We start from the raw sequence: 14,676 nt of genomic DNA on the forward strand, positions 1-14,676 counted from the left end.
ATAGCGTATTTTGGATCCCTTTTTTATACCGTAAGTATGACTAAACAGTGATCTCAAACTCAATCAAAACGACAATGGTACTGCGGACAGCTTCCAATCACAACGCCAACTATATGAGCCCTCATACCGTCCCCACTCCTTTGCCCGGCTCCTTACCCCCACCACACTAGCACTCTCCCCCTGCCCACTGCAGCCGTGGCTGCTGCTGCCCCCCTTTTTCCTCGTGCTCCTCCAGTGCTCCCCATGGTTCTTGCAGCCACTGCGCCCCCACGCCTCCCCGTCACCTTTCCGCCCAGAGTTCCCAACCCCCCCCCCCCCTGCTGCCGCTGCTCTCCTCCTTCCTCCTGCCTCTCCAATGCCCCCCGTGGAGGGGTAGGGAGTGCTCCCCTGATTTTGTGTTGCTCTTCCCCCTCTGGGGCCGGATGGGGGCATAGACGTATTTGTCGCCGCTCTCGCTCTGGCCCTGGGAGGCGGCACAGGCGGCCTTCTTCTCACTTGCAGGGAGTAGGTGTTTCGGTTTTTCCCGCAGGGGTTCTCCCTCAGAGTCCTCTACTGCTGGTTTCACGGCGTGGTTTCCGGCAGCGGCCGAGTGCCCACGATCCAGCGGTCTCCAGCGTGCCTTGTCCCACGCCTGCGGCTGTGGTGAAGTGGTTCCTCCAGCTGTTGTGCTTCTCCATTTTCTGGAATTGGTGAGTGTTCTGATGTGGGGCTTGGCCCCTTCCCTGGTTTGTGTGCTTATGGCTATGTTCTGTGTAGTGTTCGTCCTTTTGTCCCGTGTGTTTGTTGGGTTTGGGTCTCGGATATGGGTGTTATGTCTATGTTGGTCTCTGGTTGTGATTTGGGTACGTCTCTTCTTGACGGGGTGCTTTGGTAGGGTATCATTTTTGCAGTGCGCGCTTGGGTGTGTGGTCTTTTGGCCTTACGCTCTGGGTGGCCGGGGTTTTGCTGACTTAGCTCCCGAGGCTTGTTCCTTTTCCTGAATCGGTGCCAGTCGCGGTTTTGTTTCTTTGGGTTTTTCTCCCCCTTTGTTTGGTTTATCTCTCCATCTTAAGTTGTAGTCTCTCTCCGCTGCTCCATTTGTCCTAGTGTATCTGTCTGATGTTTTTTCCTGTTTTGCCCAATCTCATGTAGGCATGGTACTCCTGTATGTCGTGCTGGGTGCTTTGGCTGATGTGGCGGTGGGTAGGTTTCGCTAGTGTCTCCGTTTGTCTTGCCTGTGTGGGTTCTTCTGTTCGTGGTGGTATTCCGGAGGGTGATTCTCCTGTGCTTTACACTTGTTGGGGTGTGGTTTGTTGCTGCAAGGCTGACGCACAAATTTGTGAAGCGTCCATATTTTGTGCTCACTTCGGCAGCACATATGTTAGAATTGGCACGATGCTGAGGAGATTAGCATGGGTTCCGCATGCCGTGTTGGCGTTGGTTTGCTGCTTTCCTGTGGTCAGGGAGTGATTGCGTTTTCTCTGTTTTGGTTTCATCAGGGCTCGCTAGGTGCCCCGATTCCGGTCCTTGCTGGTTTACTGAATGTTCCACGTGGAATGTGTTTCTGGGCGGAGTTTTTTCCTGCAGGTTGTCTCTGGCTGCCGAGGGTGTGTGGTATCTGTGTCCCCGCATATGTGCCCCTGGTGACGTTACGGTTGGTTGGGGTTTTTCAGGTGTAATGCAGTGGTCAGGCCTGCTTTCAGTCCCCCGTTGCAGCTCATGGGGAGCTCGCTCTGTTCCCAGGTGTGGCTGGTTTGGTTGGTTGCTGGTGTGGTGTTTTGGTTTTCCAATGGTGCTGCAGGGTGGTTTACTACTGGGTGTCTTGGTAGTCAGTGGGTTTCTGCCATGTTTGGGTTTTTGTTTGCGCTTTTTCCTTTGGTGTTGGTTGTGGGACTTTGGGTGCTTGCTTCGGCAGCTCATGTTCTCGAATTGTAACGACACTGTGTGGGTTGGCGTGGCCCCTGCGCTTGATTGCGCTTTAATATGGTGATGCTTTTCTTTTTAGGGTGTGATTTGAGTGATCGAGGGCGTTTTGTCGGTCTGACATTTGGGGCGTTGTCACTGCTATTATTTCTTTCTTTCAGCTTTCTTCCTGCGCTCGGCTTGTTGCACCTAGTGCTTCGCTGTTTGGAGTTAAGGTTTATTTTGCGGCTGTACTCCCTGGGGTCGGTATTGGGTGTTGACGCTTTGTCCCGTTCTCTGGCAGTGGTTCCGGAGGTTGCTCCCTCGGGTGGAGCCGGAAGGTTTGCTCCTGTGGCTGTGGAATGGGAGACCACCTCGGGTTCGGGTCCCGGGGTAGGACTGAGTGATACAGTGTTGTGGTTAAACTTTCGGCCTGTGGGTCATCGTGGAGAGTGGTGTATTTCTTGGTCCACTTTGGTGGCTCCTGCGACTTGGTCGCACTCACGGTGAGGCGCTTGCGAGTGGTTGGGGTTGGTGTGGAGGCCGGGATGTCTACAGTCGAGGAGGGTCCCGGAGGTTCCAAATGTGTCTGTGGATAGGTGATTTGTTTTTGTACCTACAAGGTTCTGCTGTTTGATTTCCTATTTCGTTTTGATAGGCTGTGATAAAATAAGTTAACTGCTGTGTCTCCTATCCAAGGAGGTTCGAGATTTGGGCTGTATTCTGCATGTATCCAATTAACATTCTTAGTATGTGACGCTGGGTATCTTCACCTGTTCGTGAGAATCACCTACTACTCAATGCAAAAAAAAAAAAAAAAAAAGAAAATATATATATATATATATATATATATAAATTGCTTGGCTTTCCCGCTGTGCTGCGATCCAGTGGGTTGAGGTTGCCGCATGGCGGGTGGTGATTTTTCTTTTCTGCTTTGCGGTTGGTGGGATGTTGGTGTATACCTAAGGGCTGGGCCCGGGAGCGGGTGACCTTGCTGTCGGCGATCGGTTTTTCCTATCAGTTTTTGGGTCGCTTGGTGGCGGCTGTGGGTTGGATTTTTGGTTGTCGCTTTTGCGTTGTTTTTTTTATTTTTTATTTATTTATTTTTTTCTGATCCGAGGTTTTGCGCTGGCTTTTTTCGGGGCTAGGTGGATGGGGCACTTTCTTTCTCCTCGTCTCCTTCCATGGCACTTGGGTGTCTGATGTGTTTTTTGGGTGCCTATTTTGTGCGTTTTCAGGTCCGTTGGTCCGAGACTGCTTAGTGCTGTGACACAGCTTGTGCTGCATGAGGGTCCACGAATGACTGTTTTTTCCGGTTGTCGTCCTATTGTTGACTGGACTGCGGCGGGGGCCTCCCCCCCCCTTTTTTTTCTTTTTTGCTCCCCGCCCTCGATTGTCTGTTTTGGGTTTTGGCTTCTCTTTGTAGGATGGGGTTTTGTGAGTTTGGGATTCGCTCACTTTTGTATCGGTGTCGGCGGAGAGGGCTTGGTTTCCGGAGAGGGTAGCGCGGGCGATCTGCATGTTGCGTTGCTATTTTCGCCCAGTTTGATGTTTCCCATATGTGTTTTTGTTTTGCGAGCGGCTTTCCGCAAGAAGGTGCGAGTGCTGCGGCTCGCTTCGGTGTATGGGCGAGTCTGAGAGAGATGAGTTCACACAAGAGTTAGTGCAAAAAATAAAAATAAAAAATAAAAAAATAAAAATAAAAAAAGGAAATGCAAAAACATAGGTCCTGGCGGCAGGTACCTCGGATTTCCTGGAGAGGAAATGTGTTGGGCAGATTTCCTGGAGAGGAAATGTGTTGGGCGGATTTCCTGGAGAGGAAATGTTTTGGGTGTGTTCGGGGGGCTGAGTTGGCCCCAGGTGTTGGCTATCCAGTGTCTCTTGGGTGGGGGTCGGAGCCCAGTGTAGGGCCAACTGGTCTCCTCCGTGGCGGTAAGAAGACGGTGAAAGCGGGGTCAACCCGGGGTAGACCTCCACACAGGACAGTGTGGCAGCACCTCTCGGGTTGGCAAGAAGCCAATCGGTGTCTTTGTTACAGTTAAATTGTTATTTATATAAGTAATTTTATAAATAAAGCTGTGGCCGATCTCCACCCACGGAAAAGTTGAATTGTTGTTGTGTCAGTTATTATTTAATAAATTATTGTAATAAGGGGGAGGGGTAGTTATAGCCTGCTAGGAGCTAATTGGGTCTCAACAGTCTGGAGGGGCAAGCTGTGCATAACTAGCTTGCCCCCTGACTGGTGAGCAGTTAAGGGGTTAAGAAATGTACAGGCAAGGTTTTTTAGCCCCCTCCCCCGCCTGTAAAACTTGTGGGTAAATATAGTGGTATGTCCCATGGGTGGGGGGGAAGGAGTGCACCAATCAGGGGCTTAATAGTTTCCCGGGCTTTCAGGGGCCCTCCCCTGGGTATTTATATCTGTGGTGCCTCCCTTCCACCCTCAATCTGCCCAGGACCTGGAGTTTTGCCCTCCCTCCCTCCCTTTTTCCCTTTTTTGTATGTCTGTTTATTGTAAGTCACAGCTTGGCGGTAAGAAGACGGTGAAAGCGGGGTCAACCCGGGGTAGACCTCCACACAGGACAGTGTGGCAGCACCTCTCGGGTTGGCAAGAAGCCAATCGGTGTCTTTGTTACAGTTAAATTGTTATTTATATAAGTAATTTTATAAATAAAGCTGTGGCCGATCCCCACCCACGGAAAAGTTGAATTGTTGTTGTGTCAGTTTTTATTTAATAAATTATTGTAATAAGGGGGAGGGGTAGTTATAGCCTGCTAGGAGCTAATTGGGTCTCAACAGTCTGGCATGGCTGGCAGGTTATACAGGTTACACTATCAATACTGGGCCCTGACTCCTGTTAATCCTCACCCCTCACTGTGTGTATTATCCCTGTACTGTGACATCACTGTGTATTATCCCTGTACTGTGACATCACTGTGTATTATCCCTGTACTGTGACATCACTGTGTATTATCCCTGTACTGTGACATCACTGTGTGTATTATCTCTGTACTGTGACATCACTGTGTGTATTATCCCTGTACTGTGACATCACTGTGTGCCTTATCCCTGTACTGTGACATCACTGTGTGTATTATCCCTGTACTGTGACATAATTGTGTGTTATCCCTGTACTGTGACATCACTGTGTGTATTATCCCTGTACTGTGACATCATTGTGTGTTATCCCTGTACTGTGACATCACTGTGTGTATTATCCCTGTACTGTGACATCACTGTGTATTATCCCTGTACTGTGACATCACTGTGCATTATCTCTGTACTGTGACATCACTGTGTATATTATCCCTGTACTGTGACATCACTGTGTGCCTTATCCCTGTACTGTGACATCCCTGTGTGTATTATCCCTGTACTGTGACATCATTGTGTGTTATTCCTGTACTGTGACATCACTGTGTATTATCCCTGTACTGTGACATCACTGTGTGTATTATCCATGTACTGTAACATCACTGTGTGTATTATACCTGTACTGTGACATCACTGTGTGTATTATCACTGTACTGTGACATCACTGTGTATATTATCCCTGTACTGTGACATCACTGTGTGCCTTATCCCTGTACTGTGACATCACTGTGTGTATTATCCCTGTACTGTGACATAATTGTGTGTTATCCCTGTACTGTGACATCACTGTGTGTATTATCCCTGTACTGTGACATCACTGTGTGTATTATCCCTGTACTGTGACATCATTGTGTGTTATCCCTGTACTGTGACATCACTGTGTGTATTATCCCTGTACTGTGACATCACTGTGTATTATCCCTGTACTGTGACATCACTGTGCATTATCTCTGTACTGTGACATCACTGTGTATATTATCCCTGTACTGTGACATCACTGTGTGCCTTATCCCTGTACTGTGACATCCCTGTGTGTATTATCCCTGTACTGTGACCTCATTGTGTGTTATCCCTGTACTGTGACATCACTGTGTATTATCCCTGTACTGTGACATCACTGTGTGTATTATCCATGTACTGTAACATCACTGTGTGTATTATACCTGTACTGTGACATCACTGTGTGTATTATCCCTGTACTGTGACATCATTGTGTTATCCCTGTACTGTGACATCACTGTGTATATTATCCCTGTACTGTGACATCACTGTGTGTATTATCCCTGTACTGTGACATCACTGTGTGTATTATCCCTGTACTGTGACATCACTGTGTGTATTATCCCTGTACTGTGACATCACTGTGTATTATCTCTGTACTGTGACATCACTGTGTGTATTATCCCTGTACTGTGATATCACTGTGTATTTTCCCTGTACTGTGACATCACTGTGTGTATTATCCCTGTACTGTGATATCACTGTGTATTATCCCTGTACTGTGACATCACTGTGTGTATTATCCCTGTACTGTGATATCACTGTGTATTATCCCTGTACTGTGACATCACTGTGTGTATTATCCCTGTACTGTGACATCACTGTGTATTATCTCTGTACTGTGACATCACGGTGTATATTATCCCTGTACTGTGACATCACTGTGTGTATTATCCCTGTATTGGGACATCACTGTGTATTATCCCTGTACTGTGACATCACTGTGAGTATTATCCCTGTACTGTGACATCACTGTGTGTATTATACCTGTGCTGTAACATCACTGTGTGTATTATCCCTGTACTGTGATATCACTGTGTATTATACCTGCACTGTGACATCACTGTGTGTATTATCCCTGTACTGTGACATCACTGTGTATTATCCCTGTACTGTAACATCACTGTGTATTATCCCTGTACTGTGACATCACTGTGTGTATTATCCCTGTACTGTGACATCACTGTGTGTATTATCCCTGTACTGTAACATCACTGTGTGTACTATGCCTGTACTGTTATATCACTGTGTATTATGTCTGTACTGTGACATGACTGTGTGTATTATGTCTGTACTGTGACATCACTGTGTGCATTATCCTTGTACTGTGACATCACTGTGTGCATTATCCTTGTACTGTGACATCACTGTGTGTATTATCTCTGTACTGTGACATCACTGTGTGCATTATCCCTCTATTGTGACATCATTGGGTGGTTTATCGCTGTACTGTGACATCACTGTGTGTATTATCCCTGTACTGTGACATCACTGTGTATTATCCCTGTACTGTGACTTCACTGTGTATTATCCCTGTACTGTGACATTACTGTGTATTATCCCTGTACTGTGACATTACTGTGTATTATCCCTGTACTGTGACATCACTGTGTGTATTATCTCTGTACTGTGACATCACTGTGTGTATTATCCCTGTACTATGACATCACTGGGCATTGTTATAAATTATATGTAGGGGGGGCACAGGGCAGGAGGTATGGTGTATCATATAAGGTTTACTGTATGGCAAGATTATATTCAGACAGGAGGGTGTAATAGTATCATATTCAGACAGTGCAGTGTGTTGTAGTGTTATATACAGAGGAAACAATGTATGGCAGTATTATACTCAGAGGGTATAGTGTGTGGTATTATTATATTCCGAACGTACAGTGTGTGGTTGTATTATATTCAGAGAGCACAGTGTGTGCCAGGTTTATATTAAGAGAGCACAGTGTGTAGTAGTATTATATATTTTGAGGGTACATTTGTGGGATAGTATTGTATTCAGAGGATAAAGTGTGTGGCAGCTTTATATTTAGAGAGCGCAGTGTGTGGCAGTATCATATTTACAGAATAAAGTGTCTGGCAGGGTTATATTCAGAGAGTGAAGCGTGTGGACGTATTATATTCAGAGGATACAGTGCCTGGCAGCATTATATTCATTATAATTTTCATATAGAGGATCAGACTATGCTGACAAAGTGAGGAACCATCTGGGCGTCAAGTTCTGCAGAGAAAAAATTTAGCTGGACCCGGTGGTATGTACCATTTGAATTAGTTAAGGAAAGACTATAGAGAAGACATCACCTGTAGTCACTGATATCATTGTGTATTCTCCCCACTATAGAGAAGACATCACCTGTAATCACTGATATCATTGTGTATTCTCCTCACTATAGAGAAGACGTCACCTGTAGTCACTGATATCATTGTGTATTCTCCCCACTATAGAGAAGATGTCACCTGTAGTCACTGATATCATTGTGTATTCTCCTCACTATAGAGAAGACGTCACCTGTAATCACTGATATCATTGTTTATTCTCCTCACTATAGAGAAGACGTCACCTGTAATCACTGATATCATTGTGTATTCTCCCCACTATAGAGAAGATGTCACCTGTAGTCACTGATATCATTGTGTATTCTCCTCACTATAAGAGAAGATGTCACCTGTAGTCACTGATATCATTGTGTATTCTCACTATAGAGAAGACGTCACCTGTAGTCACTGATATAATTGTGTATTCTCCTCACTATAGAGAAGATATGACCTGTAGTCACTGATATAATTGTGTATTCTCCCCACTATAGAGAAGACGTCACCTGTAATCACTGATATCATTGTGTATTCTCATCACTATAGAGAAGTCACCTGTAGTCACTGATATCATTGTGTATTCTCCTCACTATAGAGAAGACGTCACCTGTAGTCACTGATATCATTGTGTATTCTCCTCACTATAGAGAAGACGTCACCTGTAGTCACTGATATCGTTGTTTATTCTCCTCACTATAGAGAAGACGTCACCTGTCGTCACTGATATCATTGTTTATTCTCCACTATAGAGAAGACGTCACCTGTAATCACTGATATCATTGTGTATTCTCCTCACTATAGAGAAGACTTCACCTGTTGTCACTTATATCATTGTGTATTCTCCTCACTATAGAGAAGACGTCACCTGTAGTCACTGATATCGTTGTTTATTCTCCTCACTATAGAGAAGACGCCACCTGTCGTCACTGATATCATTGTTTATTCTCCACTATAGAGAAGACGTCACCTGTAATCACTGATATCATTGTGTATTCTCCTCATTATAGAGAAGATGTCACCTGTAATCACTGATATCATTGTGTATTCTCCTCACATTGTAAAAACATCTTTAGCACTTTCTAATTACGTGGTATATTTGAATATTATACTGAGAAAAAAAATTCTGTTACGTGCTTCACCTCTGGCGTCCTTCAAAACAGGCTAGAAGATTACTTTGGGGAGGGTTGTGTGGGGTGACACCATTTTCTACCGCTCCGGGTGACACCAACCCTAGCAATGCCACTGCGTCCTAAGGCTTTGCGTGACTGTGCCATCACACTGAAGCAGAGAATGGTGGGAGTGGAGGATCATGCTGCTGGTCTGAGCTGAAGTGAAGTCAGTAGCAGCAGAGTAGACTAGAGAGGCCAGAGAAGAGTGTGAGTTTCACAAGGTATATGGGGGAACTGTATATATGTGTGCAATGTGTATATGTATATACATATATATATATATATATATATATATATATATATATATATATATATATATATATATTGAGCACTATATGGGGGCACTGTATCTATGGGGCAGCCAGCAGGGGCACTGTATATATGAGGGCACTGAATATATTGGGTACTATATGGGGGGTGGGAGCACTGTATATATGGGGCCACGGGCATTATATAGGGGCATTGTATATATTGAGCACTATATAGGGCACAGTCACTATATGGGGGCACTGTATAGCGGGTGCTGTTTTCGGGAAGGGCCGCCAAAATGTAGCTTCGCTTGTGTAGGCAAAAATCCTTGCACCGGCCCTGCCAATAATGCGCTAGAGTTTTTCTGCTTCTCATATTCTGAGTTTTTTTTTTCCTTTTTGCCTACTCTATTGTCACTTGCAGACCTATTACCACCACTCCACAACAGCGGTACAATTGGCTACAATTTTATAGGAATCTCCTACGCCCCTTGGGTCAAATTTTGACTTTTAACCAAAGCTACTTCTGGCTGCAAATGTTTTGCTGGCCTTTGCATATTGGGATGTGATCGAGGAAACAGTAAACCTCAACACATCCATCAGCTCAGCAACATGGGTTGCAGATGGTACTGCACCATGGATTGCAAATGTTAGATGCACCAACAATTATTTCCCATTGGGACTCCATCAGGTTTGACATATCACAATCCTAAAAGAAATAAACAGGTTTTTAGAAAAAGTTATAGAGTTTGTCACACAATCTACTGTACATGACTGAGAAAAAAGGGCATTTAAGGGAAATGATGATGAAGGGGTGTCAGGATAAGTTCGACTTGATAATGTAAAAATAGAGGTGTTCTAGTTATTTTGTCCGGTCCTTGTATGTGTTATATCTTTACATTGCATTGTAGAGAAAATAGTTGGATTTTTGGAACTTACCGAACACAGTTAATTTACTCTCTTTAGTCTGGGAGCCAGCAGGATTAGATGCTACACATTTGTAATATCCATTGTCACTCAGATGAGCATTTTTTATGTAAAGAACTTGTCCATTTTCCAAAATCATCATATTAGGGTCTCCCACAAGTAATCTGCAATCATAAGAGTTTATTTTGAAGAGTTGAAAGATGTGAAAATATGTGACCCCCTGACTTATGTCAGAGTGTGCCAATGCCAATTATTCCAGAGAAGCAATAACTGATCTTAGAAAAGTTTATTGCCAGAAATATCCTTAATGTTTAGCTGTTATGGGCTCTTATTGTGCGGACACACAGAGCTATCCTATCGCAGCAGGGAGCTCACTCTTGTGACTGTTGTTGGCGCATCCGCAGCGTGAAATAAACTACGGATGCGGTCTGTGTGACCTTACCCTTAGACGGCATGAATGGAAAAATTGGCAGCACCACAAAGATAAGTCCAGAAACTAATATGCAGTAACAGAACACCGGGCAGGAGGGTGGGAGATGATCCTTAATAAATCCAACAGTGGTGCTAGGAAACATTAGTAATGTACATAAATAAACAGCAAACCACAAGAGAAATGTCCACCTGCACTCACCGCAAAGACAATGACTCCATACTCCTAACTGGAATAGCCGGGACGCAGGTCGATCTCAAATGGCAGAAGAATCGCACCTCTCTGCACAATACTGCCGGTGTAGTGTATTGCCGTGGAATGTGTTACATGACTCAGCACTTTCCAGTGCTGGACTAAGACAGCTCCATTGGCTGACACGCGCACATCCGCTCCCTACCATTGACTCCTGGGGGGGGAGTGCGCACGTGACCACAAATATACTGCCTCAAACACCTTTCCCTTCAGTGTATGGATGTCTCCTGCTGTGACAGCCGAAGCGCTGCGGCTGTGCGCCCGCGGGGGATCTCAGCGCTGCGGCTGACATTACATTCATTCCCCGCTATGGGGACGTGCACCCGCGGGGGCATCTCAGCGCTGCGGCTGAGCTTTAACTCATTCCCCGCCATGGGGACCGTGCGCCATAGCGAGGAATGAATTACATTACAGCCGCAGCACTGAGATCCCCCTGCGGGTGCACGGTCCCTATAGCGGGGAATTAATTACATTACAGCCGCAGTGCAAATAACATTGCAGCCACAGCGCTTCTGCTATCACAGCAGGAGACATCCTCTTGCTGTGGTAGCCGAAATAACACTGAAGGGAATGTTGTTTGAGACAGCATATTTGTGGTCATGTGACACGCGCACACCTCCCCCGTAGCCTCCCAGGAGCCAATGGTAGGGGGCAGGTGTGTGTGTGTCAGCCAATGGAGCTGTCTTAGTCCAGCACTGGAAAGTGCTGAGTCACGTAACACATTCCACGGCAAAACACAAAATATAGGTTTATATGGAAAGAAAAAACAGACAGTTATGGCGCTATCCTTGTGCCGTTACCAAGGGCAACACAACAACAGTTTCCACTTTGTAAAATGCCCACGTACCTGGACGTGTTGGGCTCAGAGCTCAACACCTTTTTGCGCATAAACAGGAGTAGTTGCGTGGCAGCCAGGACCCGGTTCCGTAGATGCACGGAGTTTGCAGAGAAGACTTGGTTCCATTGGAAGGCTCGAACGGAGAGGTAAAAATGTGTTTTCCTAAGGGCGCATACCACTATGGTAGGTTAAAACCGCAGACATTAATAGTAAAATAATAAAACGGCTTTAATGACATATAGACTACTACTCTCTTTATAAAGTCATCTTTATAAGGAGCTGCGCTCGCAAAATGCATCATCTATATGCCATTAAAGCCATTTATTATTTTACTATTGATGTCCATGGTTTAAACCTAGCGTAGCGGTGTGCACCCTTAGGAAAACAAAAAATATGGCACTACACCGCCATTCGCCTTTGAGCCTCACGCTGTATCTGACCAACCTGCATCCTGGCTATTCCAGTTACAAGTATCGAGTCATCTTCTTTGCGGTGAGTGCAGGCGGACATTTTTCTTGTGGTTTGCTACCCTTAAACAGTATTAGTAAATCTGGACCACTGTATGCTCTGCATAGCAGCTGCCTAGAGCACCCTCTTGATGGGGGACGCTGCTCTGCTTGCCACAAGAAAGTCAGCTCAGCCAGCTGCATGAGGAGGAGGTTTGTTATAGAGTCTTACCCCAATAGTAAGCTAATTACATGATGAGGGGACTTATTACAGTGTGTCACCCCAGTAGTAAGCTAATTACATGATGAGGGGACTTATTACAGTGTGTCACCCCAGTAGTAAACTAATTACATGATGAGGGGACTTATTACAGTGTGTCACCCCAGTAGTAAACTAATTACATGATGAGGGGACTTATTACAGTGTGTCACCCCAGTAGTAAACTAATTACATGATGAGGGGACTTATTACAGTGTGTCACCCCAATAGTAAGCTAATTACATGATGAGGGGACTTATTACAGTGTGTCACCCCAATAGTAAGCTAATTACATGATGAGGGGACTTATTACAGTGTGTCACCCCAGTAGTAAGGTGACAAAGGGCAGGCTAATGGGCGGAGTCCAAATTAGCTTTTGCCTAGGGTGGCAAAAATCTTTGCACCAGCCCTGGACCTCGAAGATTCTTCCCTTCTTAATATAGATAGAAAAGTCACAAGGAACTGAAAAGTTTTTGTAATTTTTAGCCTCTAGCCAGGCAAAAGATTTTTCATTCAGGAAAGCTCTTTTGTGCATTAATGACCTATATGTGCTTATTTGTCATTGATAAACATGTTTTACTATTTTGGGTTGTGCTTTAGATCCAGTTACAGTGATCCCTCAACTTACAATGGCCTCAACATACAATAGTTTCAACATACAATGGTCTTTTCTGGACCATTGTAACTTAAACCAGACTCACCATACAATACTACAGACTGTGAAATGTGTCAATGGCTGGAAGAACCGACCGATCAGAATGGGCATTCACTGGTAAAACCCCTGTATTACTGAAGTGTATGCACTGACTGACTGTATGGTAGCGCCCCCTACAGTACAGGGAGGTATTACATGTTCTGTACTACTCTTTACCTGTGCCAGGGTTAGGTGCTCCAGGTAGGGGCGGCTCCATTTTACTTTTTTAGGACACTGTGTGTACTGTACAGGACCCTGAAGAAGCTCCTGTCCTCTACATAGACAGTGATTACAGCTCCCAGCAGATCTTTCTTACTTTTATATGTAAGGATTTGCTTTATCTATATTAGTTATCTACTTATTTTTCTTTAATTCTCACTTTTTCCTATTTTTGGATGACATTTTGGGGCTTGAGAACCAATTACCAGGTTTCCATAGAGTTATGGTCCCAGCATACAATGGTTTCAACATATAATGGTCGTCCCGGAACCAATTAATATTGTAACTTGAGGGACCACTGTACTACTTTTCAGCAGATTTTATGGGCTTAATTTGAAGGATTTGAAGTTATAATAGTTGTTCCCTAACAAATGAATTTTGTGGCTGTAGCTGTATATATGTTAGCCATTATCCATTTCCTGTAGGAAAACCTGTAAACTCTTAAGTAAATGAGCTGTAAGTGCTTCCACACCACTTTATTTGTCATTCTACTGAGCTACTGGGCTAGATGGAGCTTCAATTCTTCCAAATTAAGTTTTATGGTTTTCTAAATGCATGCAAAGCTACTCTACAACCTGCCTGTCTGCCACTTGTACCCTATAATTGTAACAGAATACAGAATATTTGGGGTATTTGAGAGCCTAAAGAAGAAAAATTCATACAGTACATGTGAGGAGCATTGTCTTCATACACATCTCATTGTACAGACAGCTTTGGGTGATGTTTCTGTATCATACAACCTACATTGCAAACATATCCTTGTGTTGCATATAACAAATGTATCATTTTAATTTAGGATAAATGAAAAGTATATAGTAAAGGGGTACTTTAGTACTTTAACCCCTTCAGGACGGAGCCCATTTTGGCCTTAAGGACCGGAGCGTTTTTTGCACATCTGACCACTGTCACTTTAAACATTAATAACTCTGGAATGCTTTTAGTTATCATTCTGATTCCGAGATTGTTTTTTCGTGACATATTCTACTTTAACGTAGTGGTAAATTTTTGTCGATACTTGCATCCTTTCTTTGTGAACAATCCGTAAATTTGATGAAAAATTTGAAAATTTTGCATTTTTCTAACTTTGAAGCTCTCTGCTTGTAAGGAAAATGGATATTACGAATACATTTTTTTTTGGTTCACATATACAATATGTCTACTCTATGATTGCATCATAAAATTGACGAGTTTTTACTTTTGGAAAACACCAGAGGGCTTCAACGGTCAGCAGCAATTTTCCGATTTTTCACAAAATTTTCAAACTCAGTATTTTTCAGGGACCAGTTCAGGTTTGAAGTGGATTTGAAGGCTCTTCATATTAGAAATACCCCAAAAATGAC

At 44.3% G+C, this 14,676-nt stretch overlaps 1 protein-coding gene across 3 annotated transcripts in view; it reads right to left on the reverse strand.

The window, feature by feature from the left end:
• HMCN1 (hemicentin 1) overlaps positions 1-14,676 on the reverse strand; it is a 443,635-nt gene that overhangs the window by 248,021 nt on the left and 180,938 nt on the right. For all 3 annotated transcript variants that reach the window (XM_056523646.1, XM_056523647.1, XM_056523648.1), the window contains one exon: positions 10,211-10,362. In XM_056523646.1, coding sequence (XP_056379621.1) covers positions 10,211-10,362 — 152 coding nt within the window. The remainder of the gene's footprint in view (positions 1-10,210; positions 10,363-14,676) is intronic.

This window comes from Hyla sarda, chromosome 6 (genome assembly GCF_029499605.1).
Source record: "Hyla sarda isolate aHylSar1 chromosome 6, aHylSar1.hap1, whole genome shotgun sequence".
NCBI lineage: Eukaryota > Metazoa > Chordata > Amphibia > Anura > Hylidae > Hyla > Hyla sarda.